The sequence below is a fragment of the Cornus florida genome, unplaced genomic scaffold (assembly GCF_030987335.1).
Source record: "Cornus florida cultivar Cherokee Brave unplaced genomic scaffold, ASM3098733v1 CherokeeBrave_3.0.0_Hap2_Chr05, whole genome shotgun sequence".
NCBI lineage: Eukaryota > Viridiplantae > Streptophyta > Magnoliopsida > Cornales > Cornaceae > Cornus > Cornus florida.
In genome coordinates, this window is record NW_026775575.1 from 43,436,090 (window position 1) to 43,462,675 (window position 26,586).

At 37.0% G+C, this 26,586-nt stretch overlaps 2 protein-coding genes across 2 annotated transcripts; both read left to right on the forward strand.

Annotated features, from left to right (window-relative positions):
* The first annotated feature begins 3,063 nt into the window (after positions 1-3,063).
* Positions 3,064-5,372, forward strand: LOC132309210 (uncharacterized). Its single transcript, XM_059807540.1, has 4 exons — positions 3,064-3,388; positions 3,476-3,977; positions 4,082-4,283; positions 4,433-5,372. The coding sequence occupies exons 1-4, from the start codon at positions 3,064-3,066 to the stop codon at positions 5,363-5,365; spliced, it is 1,962 nt and encodes a 653-aa protein (XP_059663523.1). The 3' UTR covers positions 5,366-5,372.
* Positions 5,373-19,865: 14,493 nt separating this feature from the next.
* On the forward strand, positions 19,866-24,184 carry LOC132309211 (early nodulin-like protein 2). Its single transcript, XM_059807541.1, has 3 exons — positions 19,866-20,007; positions 22,767-23,097; positions 23,974-24,184. Exons 1-3 carry the CDS (start codon positions 19,866-19,868, stop codon positions 24,182-24,184), a joined length of 684 nt encoding a protein of 227 aa, XP_059663524.1.
* Positions 24,185-26,586: the final 2,402 nt, after the last annotated feature.

The window sequence follows — 26,586 nt, forward strand, 5'->3', positions numbered from 1 at the left end:
TTGGTTGATTACTCTAGGTAACAATTAATTAAAATGCAATTAAAGTAAACTAGTGAGAGATAGGGATTTAAGAGATATGAAGAGAGGTCTTAGGGTGTTGGGATCACCACTAAGCTCATGTAATTAACCACTTAATTTCCATTAATGGGGAATACATTGTTGCAATCAATATATGGCCACAAACATAAACACAATTTGCATGTAAAAGTGTGAACTATCTAAGGCAAGAGTGAATTGTCTACCTAACCAACAAGTAAACTAAGTGTAAAACAACCCACCAACACAAAGGCATAATCCATCAATTAGTTAACAAATGGGTCTAATGAGAGCACACATTAATCTAGAGAATCATGGAATTTGTAATAATAAGACATGAAATATCAAATCAAGTATAGATTGTCTACCTACCTACAAGCATGAATTAAATTGTAGAACAACCCATCAAGCATAATAATAATCCATCAAATTAATTTACAAACCTATTTAATGAAAAACCATGCTTAGCCATCACTAAATCCTTAATTAATCACACATAGACATGCAATCAACATAGAGAATCTAGTGTAAAGGTCAATTCCCCAAATAATCACACATAAGATAACATGTAATTAAAATAGAGAATCATAAGAAAGAATTAAATCAACAATCACAAGGTTAAGCACTAAACACAACAATATATATATAAATCCCCAAAAATAGAAATACAAGGGTTTAGATTACACAAGACTTAGGGCTCATCCAAGCCCTAAGTGTAGATCTAGCTAATAATGGAGGAGGTGGATGTGGTCATAAAACCCTCAAGGAGAAGCTCCAAACATAGCTCTATCTTCTTCTTCTTCTTCTTTGAAGCTCTAGAGAGAGAGAGTATGTGGATGTAGAGATGTGTTCTTGAGATGTGCCTCCATTTCCCTCTTTTCTTCTAACCCTAACCTCTAACTTTCTAGAGAGAGAAAGTTACAACAATATAGAAATTACAATGTAAAAATATGGATCTCTTTACAAAAATGGTTGAATCCCTCTTATATACAAGGCTTTGAGAGCCCAAAAATATGAGAACTCAGCCCTAGAATCCTCTCTTTCAAGCACAGCCCGAGTTGGTTCGAAATGAGATTCAGATCTGCTTTTTAATAACTTTCGCGAACAGTTCAATTAATCAAAGAAAAGTTTGATCGATCAGAGTTCGATCGTTCTCACTTTTCTTCAATCGATCTCTGATCGATCTCACTTGGCAGCTTTTCAGCATCAGCCTCTTTTTGCTCCAGATCAGCCTCCTTTTGCTCCAGATTCTCACCAACACTTAGTTTGACTCCAAAAATGCCTTAAGAAACCATTTTTAGCTCGATTTAACATTATTGACCTAAAATAGACAAAAACACAAATAAGTACTAAAACGGGTAAATAAAAATAGATGAATGAACTAAAATACCCTCGCTTAAGGGATTTAAATGCATACTTTTTAACGCTCGTCATCATGAACTATCAAGTCACATAATCGATTCATTTTCGGTACAAACAATTTTTTAAGAGTCACGCTAGTAAACGTAGTCTGAACTTTTTCCGATCTGTGTAAAGAACGTCTTGCATATGTTTCATAAATTTTGCTCCAAACACCTCGTTACCGAAAAAATAATAATAATAATAATAATAATTAAAGATGTGAAAATTTTATTATATATATATATATATATATATATATATATATATATTTAATTTGGTTTGAAAGATAAGCCAACATAAATCTCGATACATTGCACCACTTAGGGTTTCGACTTTCAACCCCTCTTTAGGAAGGACAAGTCATAATGTCCATCCGTAGGTGCGGTGGTGTGAAAGCACTACATAGCTGAAGTATTCCCCTATTCCACGTGGGATGAGATTAATGCCGGTCTGTGCTCAAGTGGCTGAAATTGGCCTCATGAAAATTCCTTGTCGCTTCAAATTTTCGTAACGAAAAAATTTACATGACATTTCAATAAATGTTGTGCCTCATAAATCAGAGCGCAATTCCAAGTTACTACATATGAGAGGATTAATCGCATAAAGACTGTTTACGTCTATTAATATGTTTTATAAAGTTGACAGAATTTTTCTTCACGTGCCTAAAAGTCGCGTCAAGTACAATTCCAGAAACAAAAGACGAAATCTTTGGAAGTATATTTCTAAAAGTCAAAGGTAATTTAAAGCTTGGTTTTGTATATTTTCTACCATTGTCCAAGTCAGTTCAAAGTTTACCGTATAGAGGTCATGCAAACCTGTTGAATCCCACCATGTTGATTTTAAAAGACTTCCAAAATCCCTGCTTTTACTTCTTTTTTTCTGGTAGAATATCTCATCAGTTGAACAAAAATAATATGTAGAATTAATAATTTTAAAATTCATTTAGATTATCAAAAGGTTAAATTGGTGAGCTGATACATTTTTTTAGGATAATTTTGACGTGATGAAAGGATTTTAGAGATGAGTATGTAGAATGATTCTTTTTACTGGTAGCAACCAAATTTTCTAACCCATGAGAAATATAGTGTGAACTCTGTCAATCAACAATGTTAGCACGAACAAACTCACGTTACTAATTTAAACAAAATTGTCTTCTCAAATTTAAATACGAATTGCCACGCTTAGCATTCAAGATTCAATTACCACGTCACTAAGTACCCCACTCACCCCTCTTTAAAGAAATATTTGCGAAAGTCAATCAGATTGACTGGGTGCATATTTAATTTTTCTGTTTTTTTAAAAAACTTAAAAAATAAAGAAATAAAGAAGAGAGACTAGGCACATGCTATTACAAGTGAATCTATTACAAGTGAATTCCAAACTGATGGCCTAGAACAAAGGCTGGTCATGTTCTACGTACATATTCGTTGATGTGTGCTTTCACGCGGTGTTTAATTGTAAATTTTGTTACCCGATCGACCACTATAAATACAAACCCTTCCTATCTCACCAAGACAAACATAACATAGCTAGCAACAATTAATCTTGTTATTGTTATTGTTCATCCATTGTAGGTGTAACTTCTCATTTCACTTTCATTCTCTCCTCTCTAGATAATTAAACATCATGGAACTTGAGGAACCCATGTTGAAAAAGACTCTTGGTAACCAAAAGTTGGAATGGAATCTGCAAATGAACACAAGCAGTCCTCAAGTTTCTGATCATGATGCCGACATCGGATTGGAATCGTTCAGGATGCTTGAAAATGATGTCCCGAGTGGCCCTCCGGAGATGAAACTAGCGTGGTTGCGGTCTCAAGTCATCGGCAGTGATGTGGAGTTCAATACTCCTTTTGGAAAACGTCTGCTTACCTATGCCGACTACACTGCCTCCGGCCGATGTCTTCACTACATTGAGAACTACATCATCAACAATGTTCTTCCAATTTATGGTAAGTTAGTTATCATTTTTAACATTTGTGGCTATCAACTTTTCTACTAAATTAAAATTAACATTTTTTCATTTGTACTGTTAACAGGGAATAGTCATACAAGTGACAGTTATGTGGGGCACCAAACTACAACAATGGTGCATGAGGCAAGTAAGTATGTCAAGTCTTGCTTAGGGGGAAAAGATGAAGATGCAATCCTGTTTGTTGGCTCCGGCACAACGGCAGCCATTAAACGGCTTCAAGAAGTTATGGGAATTGCTGTTGCATCAACTATGAAGAATAGGGTGTTGAATAGCCTAAGGGATGAAGAAAGATGGGTCGTTTTTGTTGGGCCATATGAACATCACTCGAACCTTCTGTCGTGGCGCCAAAGCTTAGCAGAAGTTGTAGAGATTGGTCTTGATGAAAATGGCTTAATCAACATTAAAGCTCTAACGCACCAACTCGAGTTATACCAGCAGACAAATCGTCCTATGTTGGGTTCTTTCTCAGCTTGCAGTAATGTCACCGGAATTTATACTGACACGCGTTCCCTTGCTTCACTTCTCCATCAATATGGTGCTTTCGCATGCTTTGATTTTGCTGCAAGGTATGTAATTTTTTTGCTTTTCTTATGTTTCTCTAGGAAATGGTATTATTAATAATTGTTCAATTGCTAACGTGCTTGCTTTGCTTTAAAACTTATATGTACAGTGGTCCTTATGTGGAGATTGACATGAGATCTGGGGGAGTGGATGGATATGATGCAATTTTTCTGAGTCCACATAAGTTTGTTGGAGGACCCTGCACTCCTGGAATTCTTCTAATGAACAAGGTCCTCTATCAATTAGGATCTTCACCACCTTCAACATGTGGTGGAGGAACTGTGAGCTTTGTCAATGGATATAGTGAAAAGGTATTTAGTCATCACCTCTTTTTGTGCTAATTTGAGAGACACACACATGCTTATAGGTTGTGTTTGAAAGCAAACAATTAATTTCTCTATCGATCATCTTATGGTTTCATCAATTACCAAGTTTGCTAATTAAATGAAATGGGTTGCAGGACACTGTATATTATGAAGATGTGGAAGAGAGAGAGGATGCTGGAACGCCACCAATTATTCAGAAAATGAGAACAGCAATGGCTTTCTGGGTAAAACAATACATTGGCTGTGAAGTGATTGAAATGCAAGAGCACAATTTCATAGAAAGGGCACTTGACAGACTTTTTCCAAATCCAAACATATGGATACTAGGAAATACTAGTGTAAAAAGGCAAGCTATCCTGTCCTTCCTTGTGTTCTCCACAGCGAATTCATCCTTTGTTGACATGAAAAACAAAAGCTCCATAGATGGTAATGGGACGAGATCAGACGGAGGAATTTCCATTTGGAGAGAGTCCGGGAACATGAGAGACAAGCCCCTTCATGGCGCTTTTGTTGCAAAACTCCTCAATGACTTGTTTGGCATCCAAGCTCGTGGTGGGTGCGCCTGTGCTGGACCCTATGGTCACCATCTTCTCCATGTCGATGAGTCTCATTCACTTGCCTTCAAATCCACCATCCAGAAAGGTTACAATGGAGTGAAACCAGGATGGACACGAATTAACTTTGCTTACCACATGTCAATAGAAGAGTTCGAGTTCATTCTTGCTGCATTGGAATTCATAGCCATGTATGGCCAGAGGTTCCTTGCACTCTACGACTTCAACTGGAAAACAGGCAATTGGACTTTCAAGAAGAAGGCATTCAAAGAGATTGAGGCAATCAAACAATGCAGGCAAGAATTCAATAACTTATTGATCACTCGTGCTTTGCAAGCAACAAGTTTCGAAGACACTGAGGCAGTTGTTAACAACAACACCGTTGAGATGATCCACAAATATGTGTCTTACTTGGAGATTGCTAAAAGAATTGCTCATTCTCTTCCAAAGTTTCCTCCTCGTAGAAAGATTCCAAAAGAGATTGATCTTGACATTGTGCAGTTCAGAGTCTAGTCTGAATTTTACATTGGTTTTATTTATTGTTATGTGATGCTTTTGCATCTTAAAGATATGTTATTCTTTTTGTATCAGAATAATAAATGAACAAAAAACTGGAACTTCTTGTTCCTTTTTTCTCTGTTTTGTTGTATTGCTCCTTTTGTTTCCTTTCAATTTTTCGATTGTTTTTCAAAAATTATTCCATGCCCAAAAAGGGAAAAGAAAAAGCATGACTTGATATTGTTAATAATTATTATATTAAATCTAATATAAAAATTTGCATTAACTAAGTAAAAGGTTAACATGCAACCACTATAGCCTTCATGACTCTCCTTCTGTTAGGAGTGTAGCCTCGGATTGGAATCTCTCCAATTCTTTCATTTGAGTGACGTCCTTTTGCATAGAATAAAGACATTTCAACCTAGCTTTTAGTGTAATGGCCTTTGTTCATATTGTCCTAGGCTTAGAGCTATTAGTCTTTGCCTTTCTTTCTTCTTGAAGCCTGGCTCACCCAGTAGATTTTTATATTTACCTATTCAATTTGTTTGAAAAAATAAATAAATAAAAACTCTTTCAACCGTTATATAAAATATTGGGATAACTATCAGTAAATGGACTTAAGAACCTAAATACTACATTGACATGAAGTGAACTTTAACAAAGGGCACTAATTAACATGGAGTTTTGCCACCAATTTTACACATACATCGAAAAAATTCTAATTTTGACCATATAACAACATATAATATCACGATGACCCAAAATCACAATTATGATAATAGAAATGCCTTTAAAACATAAAAGAAATTTAATATAGGTTTGCCATGCTCCTACAAAATATTATTAAATATACTAAACTTTAAGAAGTTAACTCTAAAATATAAGGGTATTACATTCTCTCTCAAAAAAAAAAAATTAAAGGAATTCCGAAATTCACCAAATCCATGAAATGAAACTCTTATTAATTTATCCAAATTTTCATTTCCCATTTCCAAGTGGACTTTACCTATTTATTATGGCTCCACTCAACATACCTATACTTATAACATAGCACGGGGTTCCTATTTTCAAGAACACAATAAGCTATTCCATATCTGTTGCATCCATCTGCAACTAAACTAATCACTTTACACATGATGTAGACAATTTAGTTCCACCAACCTATAGGCTATTGCCATACCAATCAAAACATGAACATTCACGTAGTGAGGTGATAACTGTGATATCCCCTTATTTCTAGACCTTGGGTTAATCAAGTCCAAGTCCAAAACTCAGGAGATATTGAACAATTAATATATTGAATCGAACAAAGAATACATAATAAATAAATAATATCGCTAAAAGATAAACTAATAAATAATTAAAAAATCTCCTTTAAATAAAATCCATTAATCCTCAAAGATGGATAAAAATCTACATAGAAAAAATCTCCATAAGAGTACAACTCGAAAATCTTCAAACATGAACCCCTAATAAAATCTCATAACTAAAAATAAATAAATGTCTAATAATTGAAATAACCAATTCAAATATAGAATCCTACGTCGATGATACAAAAGAGTGATGATGCCAAGTTTATGATCTGCATGAACAATTGTTAATCATGCTACTAACGAGGACTTGAAAAATATAATAATGGGATGTCAAAACTCACAACAAGTCCTTTCTACGATAACCCAAACATAGATCTGAAAAAACTACACATCTATAGCTAACTTATGCAATAGCTACATAGTCGATAAATATATAAATATACACATTAAAGACTCTCACTGGACTAAGGCAGACTCAGCCGTGTAGTGGGTATCTCATGCAAATCGCACACAAAGGTGGTCACAAATCATCCTTCTACTAGGGCACAAACATCCCTAATCCAGGTACCCATCTTAACTGGAAATATACGCCTCCACCCTAACCATTGATCCCAAGACCTCAAGCTTGTATCATGGTACACATAATATCATTATAGATATAATTAATTATATCCTGACAATGGTTAACAGATAATAACCATGCCCATATCCTAATAATAAGTTGGAAGTTATAAAAATATATAATAGCCATATCCCAACAATGGCATGTCATTCATATTCTGACAATGGCTTGACATAGAATGAGTCTAAACTTATTAGCCAGCTCATCTACATAATACAAAACAAAACCATATACTGACAATGGCTTACATGGAACTAAATCCTGACATTGGTCCTCAAACATATACAGTCCCGTTTGGTTGTTGGATTTCATCCAATGACCGAAATTGAAAACAACTATATTATTTGTTTCTAGTTTTTTAAGACTTCAAAACCACTCAATTTTAAATTAAACAAAGCAACCACTCAATATGGGTGTTTTAAATAAAACAAAACACCTTATAATAACTTCTTTTTTTTCGTGTTTTTCTTCTGTACATATAGAGGAACATTTATAAATAAATAAAAAAATGTCATTCATCAATCAATCGAGGTGGCCTATTGAAATTATGTTTTATCCAAATTTTGATAAAATCCTTAAAATGACACACTATTGTATTTTTCCATAGTTTAGAACTTTGTTGCTTAATTGTACAGTAACAAGTTGTGGTCAGTTTTTTTTCTTTACAATTTTTTATTTTATTTTATTTTATTTTTATTTATTATTATTATTATTTTTTTACAATACGGAAGGACTTAGTAATTATGAATAGATGGAAAAGACCTAAGAAAAAAAAATGTAATTATTCTTTAAAAAAAATTTGTACGAATAGATATATTTTTTTCACATAATAGAAGGACTTCACTACTCTAAGTCACCTATATGCAAACGATTTTAGTGAAAGTATTTATTTATTTTTTTCATTATTAATACTCCTTATTATAAGGTGTTTTATTTTCTTTAAGACACTCAAATTGAATGGTTTTGGAGACTTAAAAAACCAGAAACAGATAATATAGTTGTTTTCAATTTCAGTCATTGGATAAAATCCAACAACTGAAATAGAAGTCTCGTATATTGTTCCCTGCACACTAAGAAACAACTGAACGGGACTGTATATATATATATATATATATATATATATATATATATATATATATATATATCATGCTTTAATATTATAAAATACAGATATGCAATTGATTATAATCATATCATATCATAACCACACATAACATATAATTTCATGTTATCAAATCACAGGAATGACTTATAATTTATTTAAGCTTCCTATATTATTTATCTCACATAAACTAAATCTTAAGTATGCTAATATTTTATTTATACATCGAAGGAAACATTCTCCAAACATATCTCATGCTAAACATTTAATCTCATTTGTTAAATTAAATCAAAAGATTAAATTCATCAATATTTTATTAAATAAATTCAAATTGCATGCATCATTGTATGGCTATTTAAATTTACATATCATCATACCTAAATTCCTATTTAGTATTTGGGGCCTTAAATAATTAATTCAGGGTCAAACGTAGTCTTTTACCTAAAATTTCCTAGAAGATGCTCAAGCACCCTCCTTAGTATGCTTGAGCACATTCCTAGGTGTGCTCGAGCACTGTTTCCTAGAACAATGTGCTCAAGCACTGTTTCATGAAACAGCCCGAGAAACCTATTTTTAAGCCTTGTTCTTCATTGCTAAAGGTCCTAAAGCATGTTACTAAGTCCCATCAACCCAAGCACAAAAATACATTAATATAGCATGTAAAAATCTATTAAAAATCATATCTAAGCCATGAATTTATCAATTCATACAACAAGAACAACTACGAACATAAACCCATAAAAACCTATGTTTTAAATCAATTTCAATATGGATTTAGATTTTAATAATCCTTTAAACATCCCTAAGGTTATACTAGAGATCTATCCAGAGACATCCGCGAAGCGCGACCTGCCCATCCTACCTCCTCTTCCTGATCTCTCTATCTCTTTTCTCCTGTCATCTCATATATCTGTGATCTCATCATGTTTTTGATACTGTTATATTATTTTTGCAGCCATGTCTGTCGGCTCTGAGACTGTATGTACTGTACTTTATTCTTTGTTTATATATGCTTTCTTTATGGATGTCATATTTTCATATTCTTATACCTATCTGTTTAACTCCATCAAGTGCATCCCAGTGACTTCAGTGAGAGAGAATACTGCCTAAAATTTTCAGGACCACCTTTTTACCTCTCTCTAATTTCAGTTGCTATCCCATTTACGCTTGCATGTCCACTGTGCACTGTTATTATCCCTTTTTTTATCTGATGAGTTTATCCAAGTGCCAAATTTCAGGACCACAGTTAATCTCAAGTTTGGGGGAGCTATGCCACCCACTTTAGATACTTCTGTCCCAGCCATTCTTTGCCTTACTTGCACTGGTATACTCTTTCCAATTGTTCTCTTTGCACATTAAAGACATTGTGCCATTTAAGTTTGGGGGTAATGGTGCTTTGCAGTGTTTATTTTTAAATTCAAAATTTTGAGCATGACTTGTGTATTTGAGGGGATTTTCTATGATTGGTTCATGATTAGCTATGATTTTGATCTTTTAAGGACTATATTGCTTTAAATTTAAAAATTGCTAGACTTGAGAGTCCAATACTCCTTGTATGCCTTGTGGATGCTATTTATGAGTAAATTTTTCGAAAAATTGATATCTTGCTTACACTTGTGGTCTACATCATCTTGATTTTGTGATTGTTTTGAGATTCACTCTAGAATTCTACACTCGCACAGGCGCACACTAGCATTTATTTGTGGGTACATACTTTGTTGATTATTGAATTGGTTATATCCCAATTGGGCTAGTAGTGCATTGAAAGCTTTCATTCTTGATAAAGGTTGATAATAACTCCTTTTCACTAAGTAACCGGAATTCTAGCCTCATTAGGTACTGAACTTCTCGCGCCGAAAGATGGAGAGCCCAAACTCTAGGTTAATAATTGAATTAAAAAAAAAAAAAAAAAAAAAAAAGTGAGAACTTCTCCCAAAAAGGTGAGAAGTGGGAAATAATTAGATGGCGGTTGTTTTGATTTTTAGCCTAATTGATTTGAGCTTGTAAGTCCGTAGGGGTGTTTGAAGGCCTAATGCCCTAAATCCATCTGGTTTGGGAGTCATTGACCTAACGCTCGACCTTATGAATCGGTAGAAAGCTTAATAGATCAACACATTGCACCATGCTTCCATCTTTGATCCTAAAAATAAAAAAATAAAAAAATAAAAAATATCGAGTGAAAAGAATAAGCGCGCACCTAGATGAATAAAGCTTTAATAAAAGGTCCACTTTTTGTCTTGATGATCGGTACTAGATTTGTGTAATAGTTTGAGGGTAAGGATGTGATTAATTCTTTAGTTGGCTAAGATAACAACATATTTGATGCCGGTCCACTCAAAAAGGATTCTAGAGTTGTTTTGATTTTTATAATCATTTTCTTGATGTGTGGAGGACCATACTTGTTTGCTTAATGTAAAAATTTTGGAAGATTGCTTAGAAATGTTTGAAAAATTGCATACTTGAGGTAGTTTTCTCCCAATGCTTGTTTGTAATATTGGTACCTCTTTTGAAAGAATGAGCTTAATGTCTGTGGGTATCATTTTTGGAAACCCTCACGAAACTTTACTCATCCACTAGGGGTAACCTAAGGGTTTAAAAGGCTTGTTGCATATTCTAAATTCAATCATGTTCTCTACGAAAGTGGCATTATCCATTTATTACTTTCTAGTTCATAGTTAATTAGTTGTTTATTTCATTCCTTTACTTCGTAATTCATTGCTAGGGACTAGCAATATTTAAGTTTGGGGGTGTGATGAGCACTGAAAAGTGCGTATTTAAACCCCTTAAGCCTAGGTATTCTAAGACCTTTATCTATCTTATTTTCCCGCTTTAGATTGATTTTGTATTATTTCCATTTTCAGGTACTTATCCCCAAAATAAGCTAACTCAGCCAAATAAGAGTATAATTAAAGCAATTCTGGGATGAATCAAAGAAAGGAGTAAAGTAGAGAAAACTTCGATCGATCTAACTTACATCAATCTCAGCACTTCAAGATAGATCCAGGCCATGATGTCATTTTCAGAGATCCCAAAAGTTAGATTGATCCAACCTCATTCTCTGATTGATCAAACCATCTTGTCCTTATCCAAATGATTGATCTTATCCAGTTGTACCATCCTACTAACCACTTTTGTCCTTTTCCTAAAAATATCTTCAAAATATATCAAATTTGTTTTTATCCAAAAAGGCGTCACCATTGAGGATCGATCCAGCTTCAATTCGATAGATCTCAGCCATGTTCGATCGATCTCATCTCAAGTTCGATCGATCAAACCTCCCAAATCCCGAGAAAAATTCAAATTCCAGCTCATTAAAAGTTGTCTCATATCCAATCATTAGGGGATTATTGGCGTACGAGCCTAGCTCATTTGGGGTGATTTTTGACCTACCTATATAAGGAATATGAGTCACTTTTTAAGAGACTTTTGACACACACATACCTAGAGAAGATAATACTTAGTGAGGAAGCAAAGCAGATGAGGAGGCTAGAGACACCATTGGAGACTCTTCATCAACCAAGGAGCAGATTTCTTCCATAGAGCTTGCCCTTGAGGGTTGGAGGACATCATCCATGAGTGGCTAGACATCCTCTTGGAGCTGAAGTTAGCCCTAAGCATGTTTTCTACTTCTTGATTTATGTATTTTTTAGGGGATTTTTATTGTAATTCATGTCTTGACACTTTTATTTATATAGATCTTGTTTATTCAATGATTTATGTGGTTTAATGCTTCCAATTGATCATTTCATTCTATCCATATGTCTATGTATGCTAGAATAGATGTTCATGTGTTTGTCTCTATTTCTTGTGTTATTGATGCATGTCTATGTGTATTGATGTTATAGATCTAGAGATTGTTAAGACATAGTGCTTAATGTCATGTTCTTGTGGTTTATTTGATGGTTCATACTCATTTCTTGATGGATTGTATCTCTTCCTTAGTTTAATTAGTTTAATTTCATGTCATTAGCTTAGTTGTAGTGTAGTTGTTAAATGGAAGGACAATCCATGCTTGTTGTTGATGTTCCATACTTATGAAAGCAAGTGACATATATCTCTAACCTTGTAATGTGTTTGGATTGTGAGCTTAAAGAAAGGATTAATGGCTTAATTTGATATGTTGTGCTATCCACCATGTTGTTTAGACAATATATGTTTAATTTGTCATCCATGCTTATTGGAACAACCACACATACACACCTTGTTGCAATACATATTTTTCCCCTCATTAATCATTCATTAAAGGTGTAGAAAAGTTATGCTTAGAGATGATCTCTAAACCCCAAGATCTCTCTTTCTTTTATTCTCTCTATTGTATTATTGTTTACCTTAGCTTAATTTGCATCTAGTGTAATCAAACCAACCAACCACTATTTTGATCACTCGACCTACTAACCCTAATTTTGATTCCTCAACCTAGTACGACCTTCAATCCCTTGGGACGATCCCTACTTGCCCTAGCTATATTTTTAGTGAAAGGTAGTAGTGGCAATTTCTAAATGTAAAACTTGGCCACATTGCATAAACTTTGGGTTTGAATTGACGACACACCAATTATGATTCTCACACATGATGCCAACTATTGATGCAGGATTCAGTTACAATCGGCTCAAGTTAGTACTATATCTTAAAGATAGAGGAAGAAGAAAAAAACTCTAATGAATAATTATTGCCGATCATGAAGAGGAAGAAGAAAAAAACTCTAATGAGTAATTATTGCCGTTAATATTAGTTTCTCGACCTTTTATTTATAATGGTCACTTGGGTAGTATTGTTCCAATCGAGGACCTATTTCTTTTTACTTATACAAGATGTTAAGGAAAGTCATTAATTATCTTTACTTGATTAATTGTCATTGTTTCCTCAAATCTTTTCGATTGTCACGACGAATGGACTTCTCTGCTTGAACTAATATTTCGTAACAATACTTATGATTGATTCAAATAATTTTATGAAAAGAACAAAAGATGGGAATTGATTAGAATTTTTATTTTTTAATTTTTTTACACTTCTCCTTTAGGACTTGAACCCTTGAAGGGTGCCCTTATATTTGAGATCAAGGAGAGGGGACACCAGGCATCAGGGGCGGAGACACGACTTCAATTCAGGGGTGGGGGGCAGTAAAAAGAAAAAAAAAAAAAAAAAAAAAAAAAAAAAAAAAAAAAAAAAAAAAAAAATCAACGAACATGAAAAATATCAATTGTTCAAAGCAATTTTCAAAACAAAAAATAAAAATAAATAAATAAATAAATGCAAAACAAATGAATGAGTAGTAAAAGAAATAGAAAAACTAAAATATTGTTTAGTAATATTTTCATTGAAAATTTTATGTAATACGTATAACATAAGCAAGTGCAAAAAGAAAATTTTTAAGAAGTAGGAAAAAAGAAAAGAAAAAGGAAAGAAAAATGAGAACTTTGAAAGGAAAAAAGTTAGTCTTGATTGAAGGAGAGAAATTTAACCTCTTTTTTAGGAGATGAAAGGAATTTCAAGAGTATAAAACAAAATAGGGAAAAAAATAATAATAATAAACAAAACAAAAGAGATAATTTTAAAAATTAAAAATTTTAGAGTGCATTATAAAGTAAATTTCATATATATATATATATATATATATATATATATATGTAAAAATTAAAAAATAACTATATATATTGGAGGGTGGGGCAGGGAAGGCATCATTAAAATTCAATATATTAAGAAACAAAAAACAACGAGAGGGGGTAGTGTGAAAGGATTAGATTGTTGTAAGTATTCCGGTTACATTTTCCATTGTAGAATGACATTAATGCTGGCATGTTGCTGAATTGACTGACCCCATGAAACCTCCTTGTTGCTTCATAAATTACATGAACTGTATCTGACCAAAGAAAGCAGTTGTATAACTTTAACAGCGGTGGGTCAAAGACTCTGTTAGATTTCCAATTTTCAATAAACTTGATTACAGGTTTCTACAAATCACACATGAGAATCGCCTTCATAAAGATCGGGTAATACATATTCTATGTTATAACTTATATGAGATGCGAATTTTCAGCATATTGAGTAAACAAATAAGTTTTCATCATGTTTCTAAAAGTTGCCTCAAGTACAATTTTATAAACACAACACAAAAGTCTTTAAAACTATATTTTTCCCCATGACCCTTTCTAAATAAGTCAAAGGTGATTTAACGAGTGGTTAGGTACATTTTCTATAGATGTGTTGAGTCCCACTGTATTGCTTTCAAAGACTTCCCTACTTTGACGTTTAATTTTTTTTCTTTTTCTTTTTTTTTTTTTTCTCTCTCTCTCTCTCTCCTCTTAACAACCTTTTAAAAACAAGTCATTTATTCTAAGTTCCCAGACAATTTTTTTAAGAATTAGTTTTGTATAATTTTTGCTTCTACTTTTACACAAAGAACAAAAAAAAAAAAAGTAGAAGTTATCACTTTCATTTGACTTTTGTATATGTGTTAAGCTTAAAATATGCTATTCTAAAGCTCAAGGGCCGGACTTGGGTGTTTTTTTCAAATAACTTCAGGCATATCCCAGCCTGACCCATCAAAGCCTAGTAGGCTAAGGTCAAGGTTATCAAAACTACGGGCCATCCCGGCCCATTCTAAACCCCTTACATAAACCTTTTTTTTTTTCTTTCATTTTTTTTTTTCTTTTTTTTTCTTTAACAACTTTATAAAAACAAGTCATTTATTCTATGTTCACATACAAATCTTTTTAAGAATTCGTTTGGCATAACTTTTACTTCTACTTTTAAACAAATAAAAAAGAGAAACAGAAGTTATCACTTTCATTTGACTTTTATACATGTGTTAAACACACAATTGCTATTCTAAAGCTAACTTGAGTTTTTTTAAAATATCTTCAGACATATCCCTGTCTAACCAATCAAAGTCGGGCGGGCTAAGGTCAAGGTTATCAAAATTGCGGGCCATCCCGGCGCGTGCAAACCCCCTTACATACATATCAAATCTGCGTCATGAGATATGATTGGCAATGTCTCTTTGAAAGAACATAAAAGAGTTCAAAGAGCATGATGAAAAGGACATTTTCTCAACAGTTTTATTTTTTCTTTTTTTTTTTCACCGTTTTGACTTTTGCTAATGGGGGCAATCTATAGTACACGATGGGTCAAGTTTCTACATGGAACTGGACTTGGTAAGGAACAAAAGGTGTTTCGTTGAAAGTTTCACTTTCCCACTAAAGCGTGAATGTGCTCATGAATTGATCAACAATTTCTCTCTCACAAATGATTTCTAGAATATGGGGATAGTGAATCCTGTTGGGTTTATTTCCTTCTATGTGGAGGAAAGCCCAAATGGGTTTTATTAAAGCCCAAAGCTTAGCCTTTTAGGGTGACTAACCCTAAGGAAGTCAAGAAAAATAGAGGATGTGAGATCAGTCGTAGCTTTCCTAAGAAAGAGAGGAAAAACGCAGTTTTTTCATATACTGCCCAGATTTCATCAAAACTCCGATCCCGCTTCGTCCGTGGTCCGATCGAGCTGAAATTTGGAGGAGAGGTTCACGACTCAATGAGCTACAATCTGAATGGTGGAGATTGGATTTTGAGCTCGGGAGTTGGGGTTCTTGCCCATGAACAGTAACTGGGTTTATGGTATATTCTCTCAAATTCTCTTTGTTTTTTGCTAAGATTGGTGATATTTTGATGAGATGTATTGTAACCTCTAATTGTGATTAGAGAAGACTTTGCATACCCATTATTTGGTTGATAGTGGATGTTTCAACTGGACTAGGTCCCGTGGTTTTTCTTCCTTACACTGGGGAAATTTTCCCTGTAAAAAATTGCTTGTGTTCTTGTGACTTGGTGTAATTGATTATATTTTTATTATTTTCAGCACATATAAAACTAGAGATACACTATATTTACTTACATATAGGGAGAAGCGTTATTCCGCTATATTTGTTTATTGTTATCTCTCCCAACAAAGTGGTATCAGAGCACCAGGTTGACAGAATGCCTGGTTGGCAGTCTGAGTTATGGAAGCAAATACGAGTCGAATGATTAATCTCAAAGGTTCAAATTATCACATATGGAAAGGAAAAATGGAGGATCTTCTTTATGTGAAAGATTATTACCTATTGGTGTTTAGTGCTGAAAAACCAAAAAACACAAGTCTGATGTGGAATGGACTTTGTTACATCGACAGGTGTGTGGGTATATCAGGCAGTGGGTAGATGATAATGTTTTGAACCATATTAGTGGAGAGACAAATGCACGTTCTCTATGAAGTAACCTTGAATAACTACATGCTAGAAAAACTGGAAATAATAAATTATTTCTGATTAAGCAGATGATGGCTTTGAGATATCAGGATGGGACTCCTTTATCTGATCACCTGAATACATTCCAAGGAATTATTAATCAGCTGGCTGGAAGGGTATTAAGTTTGATGATGAGATACAGGGGTTATGGTTGCTAGGTTCATTACCGGACTCATGGGAAACGCTCAAAACTTCATTATCTAGCTCCGCTCTAGAAGGTGTAATCACAATGGATATGGCCAAGAGTTGTTTGCTAAATGAAGAGATGAGAAGAAAAACATAGGGATCCTCTTCACAGTCAGAGATCTTGGTTACAGAAAAGAGGGGGAGAAGTAAGAATAAAGGTCCGAAGAACAGAGATAACAACAGAACCAAGTCCAATAAGTTTGCAAATGTTGAGTGTTATCATTGTGGGAAAAAGGGACACATCAAGAAATATTGCAGGCAATTGAAGAAAGAAAACAAGAATGAGAAAGGAAGGGAACAAAGAATGGAGATGACAAAGATGGTAATGACAGAGTTGCTACCACCACTACTACAGACTTCCTCATTGTTTATGATGATGAGACAATAAATGTTGCATACCATGAGACTAGTTGGGTGATTGAGAGTGGTGCTTCCATTCATGCTACATCTCAGAAGGATTTCTTTATATCTTATAAATCTAGTGATTTTGGAACAATAAAGATGGGCAACGATGGCTTGGTTAAAGCCATTGGAATTGGGGATGTGTATCTAAAGACGAATAATGGCACAAGGTTAGTTCTTAGAGATGTGAAGCATATTCCTGACATTCGTTTGAATTTGATTTTTGCAGGTAAACTTAATGATGAAGGGTATTGCAGCACTTTCAGTAATGGCCAGTGGAAGCTCACTAGGGGTGCTATGGTTGTGGCTCGAGGCATGAAGCATTTTGCACTATACGTTCTGTAAACAAAGATCTCCAACGACATTGTTAATGCGATAGAGGATAATGATACAACAGAGTTGTGCCACAAGAGACTGGCTCACATGAGTGAGAAATGATTAGCTCTACTAGGGAAGAAAAGTCTACTATGTGGACTAAAAAGTACACTTCTGAAAAGGTGTACTCATTGTTTGTTAGGGAAGCAGAGCAGAGTCTCCTTCAAGAATTCCCCTCATTCAAGAAAGTCAGAGATACTGGATTTGGTACATTCAAATATGTGTGGCCCTATGAAGACGAGAACACTTGGTGGCTCCAGATACTTTGTGATGAGAACACTTGGTGGCTCCAGATACTTTGTGACCTTCATAGATGACCATTCAAGGAAGTTGTGGGTATATACCTTGAATTCAAAAGATCAAGTGTTGGCAGTGTTCAAGCAATTTCAAGCCCTAATTGAGAGATAGACTAGGAAGAAACTAAGATGCATTCGTACTGATAACGACGGAGAGTATTCTGGTCCTTTTAATGAGTATTGTAGACAGCAGGGTAGTCGGCATCAAAAGACAACTCTAAAAACTCCTCAGTTAAATGGCATATCAGAAAGGATAAACAGGACACTGGTTAAGAGAGTGAGATGTTTGCTTTCACAAGCCCAGTTGCCAAAATCCTTTTGGGGGGAGGCATTGAGTACAGTTGTTCATATGTTGAATCTTACACCCTGTGTTCCTTTACAGTTTGATGTGCCAGATCGAGTTTGGATAGGTAAGGATGTTTCCTATAATCATCTGCATGTTTTTGGGTGCAAAACATTTGTGCATATTCCAAAAGATGAAAGGTCCAAACTTGATGTGAAAATGCGACAGTGTATATTCCTTGGCTATGGCCAAGATGAGTTTGGGTACAAGCTTTATGATCCAGTTGAGAAAAAAATTGTGAGAAATAGAGATGTCTTGTTTATAGAAGATCAGACGATTTAGGATATTGATAAAACAGGGAAATTTATATCTCAGCAAGGTGATATCTTGACTGATGTGGATCCAACTCCTCTAAAGAATCTGCCATTTCAGGTTGAGAATGATGTTCAGGATGACCACCAGTGTACAGGTGATGTGGATGTTCCCCTACAGGTTCAAGGAGATGTTGAGACTGATGAGCAGTTGATAGCGCCAGAGATTCCATCCAGGAAGTCTGCCAAAAGATCGACATCCTTCTACTTGGTATTCAACAGAGCAGTATGTGTTATTGACTAACGAGGGAGAGCCCCAGTGCTTTGCAGAAGCCATAAAAGATGAACACAAGACAGAGTGGGTTGAGGCCATACAAGATGAGATGCAGTCATTGCATGATAACTACACCTTTGAGTTAGTAAAGCTACCTAAAGGAAAAAAAGCTTTGGAAAACAAGTGGATTTACAGGAAGAAGCCAAATGGGTTCTCTTCACGGCCACGGTACAAAGCTAGATTGGTTATCAAAGGGTTCGGTCAGAGAAAAGGTATTGACTTTGATGAGATTTTCTTTCCAATCGTAAAGATGTCATCGATCCGTATAGCACTCAGCCTAATAGCTAGTCTTGACTTGGAAGTTGAGCAGATGGATGTGAAAACTACCTTCCTTCATGGTGATTTGGAAGAAGAGATTTATATGAAGCAGCCAGAGGGTTTCAAAGTAAAAAGGAAAAAGGATTATGTGTGCAAGCTGAAGAAAAGCCTATATAATTTGAAACAAGCACCGAGACAGTGGTATAAGAAGTTTGAGTCTGTTATGGGGGAGCAAGGTTACAAGAAGACAACTTCTAATCACTGTGTATTTGTTCAAAAATTCTCTGATGATGATTTTATTGTTCTACTGCTTTATGTGGATGACATGTTGATTGTTGGCAGGAATGCTTCAAGGATTGACCAGTTGAAGAAGCAATTGAGTAAGTCATTTGCTATGAAGGATTTGGGGCCAACAAAGAAAATTCTTGGCATAAGAATTAGTAGTGACAGGAGTGCCAAGAAGTTATATTTGTCACAGGAGGAGTATATTGAAAAAATTCTTCAGAGGTTTAATATAGACAACACTAAAGTGGTTAGCTTTCCTCTTGCTACCCACTTCAGACTGAGTACAAAGCAATATCCTTCTACAGATAAGGAAAATGAAGACATGGAAAGAGTTCCTAACGCTTCAGCAGTAGGAAGTTTGATGTATGCAATGATTTGCACAAGACCAGATATAGCCCATGCAGTTAGTGTAGTTAGCCGATTTTTGTCAAATCCGAGAAGAGAGCATTAGAATGCAATGAAGTGGATCATGAGGTATCTTCGAGGCACTTCCCATTTGCGACTTGGTTTGGGAAATGGACAACCATTATTAGTTGGCTACACAGATGCAGATATGACAGGGGATGTGGATACTCGTAAGTCTACTTCGGGTTATTTGATCACTTTTGCAGGTGGGGTTGTAGGTTGGCAATCGAGACTCCAAAAGTGTATTGCTTTTCACTACAACAAATTTGGGCTCTTGCCACGAAATTTTTTGCCAAGCATGAAATTTTGTGGCAAAAAGTATCTTTTGGCCACAAAATTAATTTCTTGTGGCTAATATATGAGTATTTACCACCGAGTAAATTTTTCGTGGCAAATACTAGTTCTTGCCACAAATATTAGGGACAACCTTAAAATTTGTGGTAAAATATCAATTTTGCCACGACGAATTAGGGACGATATACAAAGTTTTGGCAAAATGCTATATGTGCCACGAATTACCATTCATGACAATTGTATGTTTCTTTTGCCACGTATATATTTTCGTGGCAAATTAATTTACAATTTGCCACGATGTTATTCTCGTGGCAAATATAATTTTTTGGCACAAAGTTTTTTTCTCGTGGCTAAAAGATGGATCCTGCCACGAATTATTAGTTGTGGCTATGATATGCTCTATTGGTACAAAACTATTTTCATGCCAAATATATTAGATATTCGCAACGATGCTTTATTCGTGGCAAATAGTATCTTTTGCCACGAATTTTCAATCCTTGTGGCGAAATGCCATTTTTGCAATGAATTTGTTTTCGTGGCAATTAGGAACTATTTTGCTACGAATTTTCAATACTTGTGGCGAAATGCCATTTTTGTAACAAATTTGTTTTCGTAACAATTAGGATATCTTTGTTGACTATTATTATTAATATATTTATTTAGTTTTTGTAATTCCTTAAATAAGTGGCCTAGAACACCAAATCCCTAGGCAAATTAATTAATTGTTAATAAAATTGCAAAATGATATTTCCTTTAAATTTGACCCTTTTTAAATAGCACTCCTTGTCATACAGAAAAGATTAAAAAAAAAAAAACCGTACTAAACATTCTTAAATTGAATTTAAATTAATCATTATATATATATATATATATATATATATATATAAATCCATAATGCAATATTTTTAAGTAATTAAAAATTAAAGATATAATAAAAAAATTTATAGATAATATATCAAATCTTGAATAAATTTACAATTTCAAAATTTTACTTCTATTTAGTAAGGGTATAAAAAAAGATTTAGTGATTTAGGAATTAAATGGAACAAAAGATCTTAAAAGTACGTAGGATTTTGTTAGCACAAAACCTTTAACCAAAGACAATCTAGTGATTTTGAAGATTACAAATCATTAATGGTTGAAGATACAAGAAATTCCTTTTCCCTTTCTCTCTCTAGAATTCCTATATTTCAACCAAAAAAATATCTCCTCCTTCTTTCCATTACTTCTCCTATTTATAGATATTTACAAATGTTGATGGACTGCTGGATCTAGGCCCGTTCCTCCATGAGTCCTGGTCATCTTTGGTGGGCTTATGCGCGTTCGGCCCATATGGCAGTGTCTTTCTATGGGCCTGACCCATCTGTACGGACTGAATGTCGCGTTTGCAAGTCATATCCGGCCCATGTCATCTCGGGCCTCCTCAACTGCCCCCATAATTACCCCTTGTTTAATAAGGGGGTAATTATTGAAGGCGTCTCATCATGACGTTGACGGCTCGAGAAACCCACATGGGGGAACGGACGGTCAGATCCAGAATTAATGCTCCGGGGCTCGATGAATTTCTCGCCTTCCTGACGCTTCGGCCCTCGGGTCCCCCTCGCCTTTATAAGGCTCTAGAATACCACTTCATGCCTTTTTACCGTCTCCATCATCAGTCAAATCTCTCTCTTTTTAGAACAGTGCTAAGCTTTTTCCGGTGAAATCCTTCAAGAGTCATTCTTCCAGCGGTCTTGCAGTGCTCTTTGTTGCTTTCTACCTCAGAGGTTAGTTTTGTTCCTTTTTACTTTCGGCAGGCTTCTTTTTACCCTTTTAGATCCTTCAAACACTTCCACCATGGTTGTAGATCTAGATGTTCTTCGTATGAGACTTAGACTTCCTGACAACATCCAAGTTAGGGTTTGCCCTAAGGATGTTAATATTATGACCGGCGCCGGCCTCCTTCCCGGCAAAGTTTTATTTTCAAACCTTCAACTGAATGTCGTTAGGTTCCCTCTGCACCCCTTCTTTAATTATGTCTTCAATAGACTAGGGATATCCCCCCTGCAGGTAAACCCCAATTTCTTTAGAATCATATCCGTTATGCTTCTGTTGATTCGTGACAGAAGTCTGGACCTTGACCTCATAGATCTTCTTCTGTGTTATAAGGTCAGTAAGATCCGAACTAACGAGCCCTTCTACCATCTCTACCCGATCGAGAAGATGTCCATATGTACGGACACAATCAAATCTGAAAAGGGTTGGAGGGATAACATCGTGGGCATTAGTGGGGCTTGGTCTTCGCCGGCTGCAGAGGATTACCCAATCCCGAGCGCCTTTGGCGTCTGTTCTGTTTCCTCATATAAGAAATTCAAATCTCACAAAAACGATTGCCCCTGCGAAACATGTGTTCCTCGCTTTTGTACTTTCTTATGCCGCTCCTTAGGAATACCTTGTGATGACTTGAGCTACAGTGTTTGCAGGGATAGGAGTAATTACTTGAAGAAATACGTTCTGAATGATATTCCTTCCTGCTCAGACCTCCTCACTTCAGACAACCTCCTAGCACTCTCATCCCTCGGCTATACCATGAGCAGGCTTCAGATTCCCTCCTTTGGCAGGAAGAAAAATACTCCCCCAGCCACTTCTGCTGCTGGGGCAACCTCCTCTCCTGCATCAGCCTCTTCCTCAGCCACCATCTCTGACACCATCCCGAGCACGGTGGCTATTGACTCTGTTGTCAGCACCCCTGCTACCAACCCGAGCGCATCTCCACAAATCACTACAGCCCCTGCTGCCGCTGGGGGCGCTCGGGACAAAGAACGAGGCAAAAGGCCTCATCCTGACAGTGGAGTCGACCCTGAGGAGGAACCTCTCATAAGAAGGACCTGGGTCTCTGGGCCGAGTGCTCTCTTGCATCGCCCGGTCAGAGCTCCTGCCCCCTCTGGGCCTGTTGTAGCTGGTGCCTCTGCTTCTGCTTCAGCCTCCCCTTCTCTTCCCACTTTACCACCTTGGGCTCCTCGGTACACCCGAACGGATGGGACGTTCGTGAAGCCGAACGAGACCATGCTAAAGGATGGCCAAACCGCCATGGCGTATTATAGGAGCATGTGGACTCCGAAAGACCTTGAGGCGGCGAAAGGTCTATCCCAAAAGGATGTGTTCACCCGCTTTCCCCAATCTGCCATGGTGGTGACTTTTATTTTCTAACTCATGAATCCTCTCATATTATTTGGTCTTGCCTTCGTCCGACCAGACTATCGGTTTGACCATTATTAATGTATATCTATGCAGACTTTGTTCGGAATGATGGCTATGCAGAAGCAGGTTGAAATGGGGAACGCCAGGGCTCGTAAGTTTTCTGACAGCCTGGAGGTGGCCAATAAGGAAAACGACCTTCTCGCCAGTAAGAATACCGAGGTATTGGTTCGGCTTGAAAAAACCGAAAAAGAAAGAGATGTCTTGAAGAAGGAGAACGACTCTCTTCAGGATGAGAAGGATGCCCTCCAGCTTGAAAAGAGCGTCTGGCAGACTGAGCGTGATTCAATCAAAGACGAAAAGGCAGAGCTCCAGCGCCTTCTGGCTGATGAAAAGTCTGCTCGGATGGCTTTTGAGAAGAGAGCTCTGGACGAGCGTACTGCTCTGATTGATACCATCAGCAGAGTGAACGGTGGGATGCTGGCTCTTCATACTCGGTTCTCAAGGGTCGGCACTCTTAGATATGCTCAAGGATTCCGAGAAGGTTTCTCCGACCGAGTTCCGGATGAGGGACAGACCAGCTCAACTCCACATGAGGTCGATAAGGATTTAGGAATTGACCCTCTGGGGGTCTATGTTGACCCAGAACCCACCAAAGCGGAGCATATATTTGATGAGTGCCAGGACATTGCTTCCTCTAGGATAACTACAGCTCCTCCTACCGCTCTACCACTAACCGCTCCTCAATCGTCAACTGTGGTACCTCCCATAACCACTGCTGACGGTAGCCCCCAGCAGAATGACTCTGTTATTCATCTTGATTCCCCACCTCGTGAGGGTGAGATGGCTGATGGGACCGAGGAGGCGGGTCGGCATAACCAGGAGGCTGTCGGTACTGAAGCAGCTAGCTAGGGCTCCTCCGGACTCTTCGATTCCATACTTTTTTGTAACAATGTGACTTGAATATTTCATTTTTTGTAAATCCAATGCTTGTTATGAATGAGATGACAGAACTCTTTTTCTCTTTTTCCTTTGTGTTGCGCTCTGTTCAAACCCATTTTCAATATATATATACCTTTTCTCTCTTTTCTTTTATATTAACTTTGTCGTGTGCTTGTTTATGGCAAGTGATTGGCGTTCGGCTTGCGGTGCCAGCTGCCACTTATCTTGCTCAAGTGCCTGGCGCTCGGCTAGAATGCCACTTGCCACTTGGCTTTTTTCATTTTTTTTAGCAAGTGTCTGGCGTTCGGCTTATGGTGCCAGCTGCCACTTATCTTGCTTAAGTGCCTGGCGCTCGGCTAGAATGCCACTTGCCACTTGGCTTTTTTCATTTTTTAGCAAGTGTCTGGCGTTCGGCTTATGGTGCCAGCTGCCACTTATCTTGCTTAAGTGCCTGGCGCTCGGTTAGAATGCCACTTGCCACTTGGCTTTTCATTTTTTAGCAAGTGTCTGGCGTTCGGCTTATGGTGTCAGCTGCCACTTATCTTGCTTAAGTGCCTGGCGCTCGGCTAGAATGCCACTTGCCACTTGGCTTTTCATTTTTTAGCAAGTGTCTGGCGTTCGGCTTATGGTGCCAGCTGCCACTTATCTTGCTTAAGTGCCTGGTGCTCGGCTAGAATGCCACTTGCCACTTGGCTTTTCAGTTTTTAGCAAGTGTCTGGCGTTCGGCTTATGGTGCCAGCTGCCACTTATCTTGCTTAAGTGTCTGGCGCTCGGCTAGAATGCCACTTGCCACTTGGCTTTTCATTTTTATTTTTTTATTTTTAGCAACCCATTGAAGAGGAAAGTTATTTTTATAAATTTTGGGAATTTGCACATTCATACGTACTTGATTGACAACAAACAACACCCAATAAAGCCGAAACTTAGCTTTTATTGGTAGTACCTCTTCAGAGACGTGGCATTCCAGGGCTTGCTGACCAACCTTCCCGCCATGGTTTCTAACGTATATGCCCCCTTGCCTATGACTTCTGTAATTCTGTATGGCCCTTCCCAGGGTGGCATCATTTTTTTTACTATCCCCACCTTTCTTTTCAGAACCAGATCGCCAGGGGCAAAATCTCTGTGTTTTACTCTTTTGTTGTGACTATTCGCCAATACTTGCTGGTATGATGCTAACCTTATTGCTGCAGCGTCCCTCCTTTCGTTTATCATATCGAGGTTCAATATTAACATCTTGTCGTTCTGATCTCGACTCCATGCTAAGCTTCTGATAGTTGGGACCAAGTGCTCAACCGGTATAACCGCCTCGGTACCATATGCCATTGCAAACGGGCTCTCCCCAGTCGGCCGCCTTGGAGTGGTTCTGTAAGCCCATAGGACGTTCGGGAGCTCATCCAACCACTTCCCTTTATGGTCCTCCAGCTTCTTCTTAATGCAGGCGAAAATGGTTCTGTTTGTAATTTCTGCTTACCCATTGGCCTGAGGATGACTTACTGCAGCCAACTTCTGGTTAATTCCATACTCCTCCAGCAACTCTCTTACTTGCTTGCTGTCGAGGTTCGTGCCATTATCCATGACTATTGATCTTGGAACGCCGAAACGGCAGATAATATTGTTCCAAATAAATCGTTTCACATGAGTCTGAGTCACGCTAGGATATGGTTCTGCTTCCACCCACTTAGTGAAGTAATCCGTGGCCAGTAACACATACTTGTTCTGAGCTCTTGCCGTTGGCAGAGGACCGACCACATCCATCCCCCATTGCGCGAAAGGCCATGACGAGGCCATTACGTGCAATTCCTCAGGTGGTTGGTGGATCAATGGTCCATATCGTTGGCATTTATCGCACCTTTGAGAGAACTCCTCCGCATCTCTTGACATGTTCGGCCAGAAATACCCTTGTGTCATTGCTTTATGCGCTAACGATCTTCCCCCAGAATGATTGCCACACACACCTTCATGAATAGCTCGCAATACCTGCTGCGACTCTGCGGGGGTGACACACTTCAAATATGGGCCAGAGTAGGATCTTCTGTACAGCTGGTTATGCACGATGGCGTATTTTGCGGCATTCTTTTTGAGTTTCCTAGCTTCATCCCTTTGCATAGGCAAAACGCCATCTCGAATATAAGTAATGATGGGGTCAATCCAACTTGGTTCATATGGTATGACGTTGACTTGCCAAGGGTCAGAGTCCAAAGGTTCTTCGAAAATAGATGGCTGGGTCAATATTCCTACTGGAATCACCCTCGCCAATGTTTCACCGGAACTCGAAGCACTACATGCTAACCGGTCCGCATCTGCGTTCTGTTCCCTCGGTAACTGTATGAATTCAATCTTTGCAAAGTCCTTGGCTTTATGCAGAACGGCAG

Excerpts from the sequence above, each read along its gene's own strand:
- LOC132309210 (XM_059807540.1), top strand. The coding sequence starts at position 3,064 with ATGGAACTTGAGGAACCCATGTTGAAAAAGACTCTTGGTAACCAAAAG. Across the intron at positions 3,389-3,475 it reads CAATGTTCTTCCAATTTATG|GGAATAGTCATACAAGTGAC; the intron begins GTAAGTTAGTTA and ends TACTGTTAACAG. Across the intron at positions 3,978-4,081 it reads TGCTTTGATTTTGCTGCAAG|TGGTCCTTATGTGGAGATTG; the intron begins GTATGTAATTTT and ends TTATATGTACAG.
- LOC132309211 (XM_059807541.1), top strand. The coding sequence starts at position 19,866 with ATGAGGTATCTTCGAGGCACTTCCCATTTGCGACTTGGTTTGGGAAAT. Across the intron at positions 20,008-22,766 it reads TTATTTGATCACTTTTGCAG|CCACCATCTCTGACACCATC; the intron begins GTGGGGTTGTAG and ends CCTCTTCCTCAG. Across the intron at positions 23,098-23,973 it reads TTACCACCTTGGGCTCCTCG|GATAACTACAGCTCCTCCTA; the intron begins GTACACCCGAAC and ends TGCTTCCTCTAG.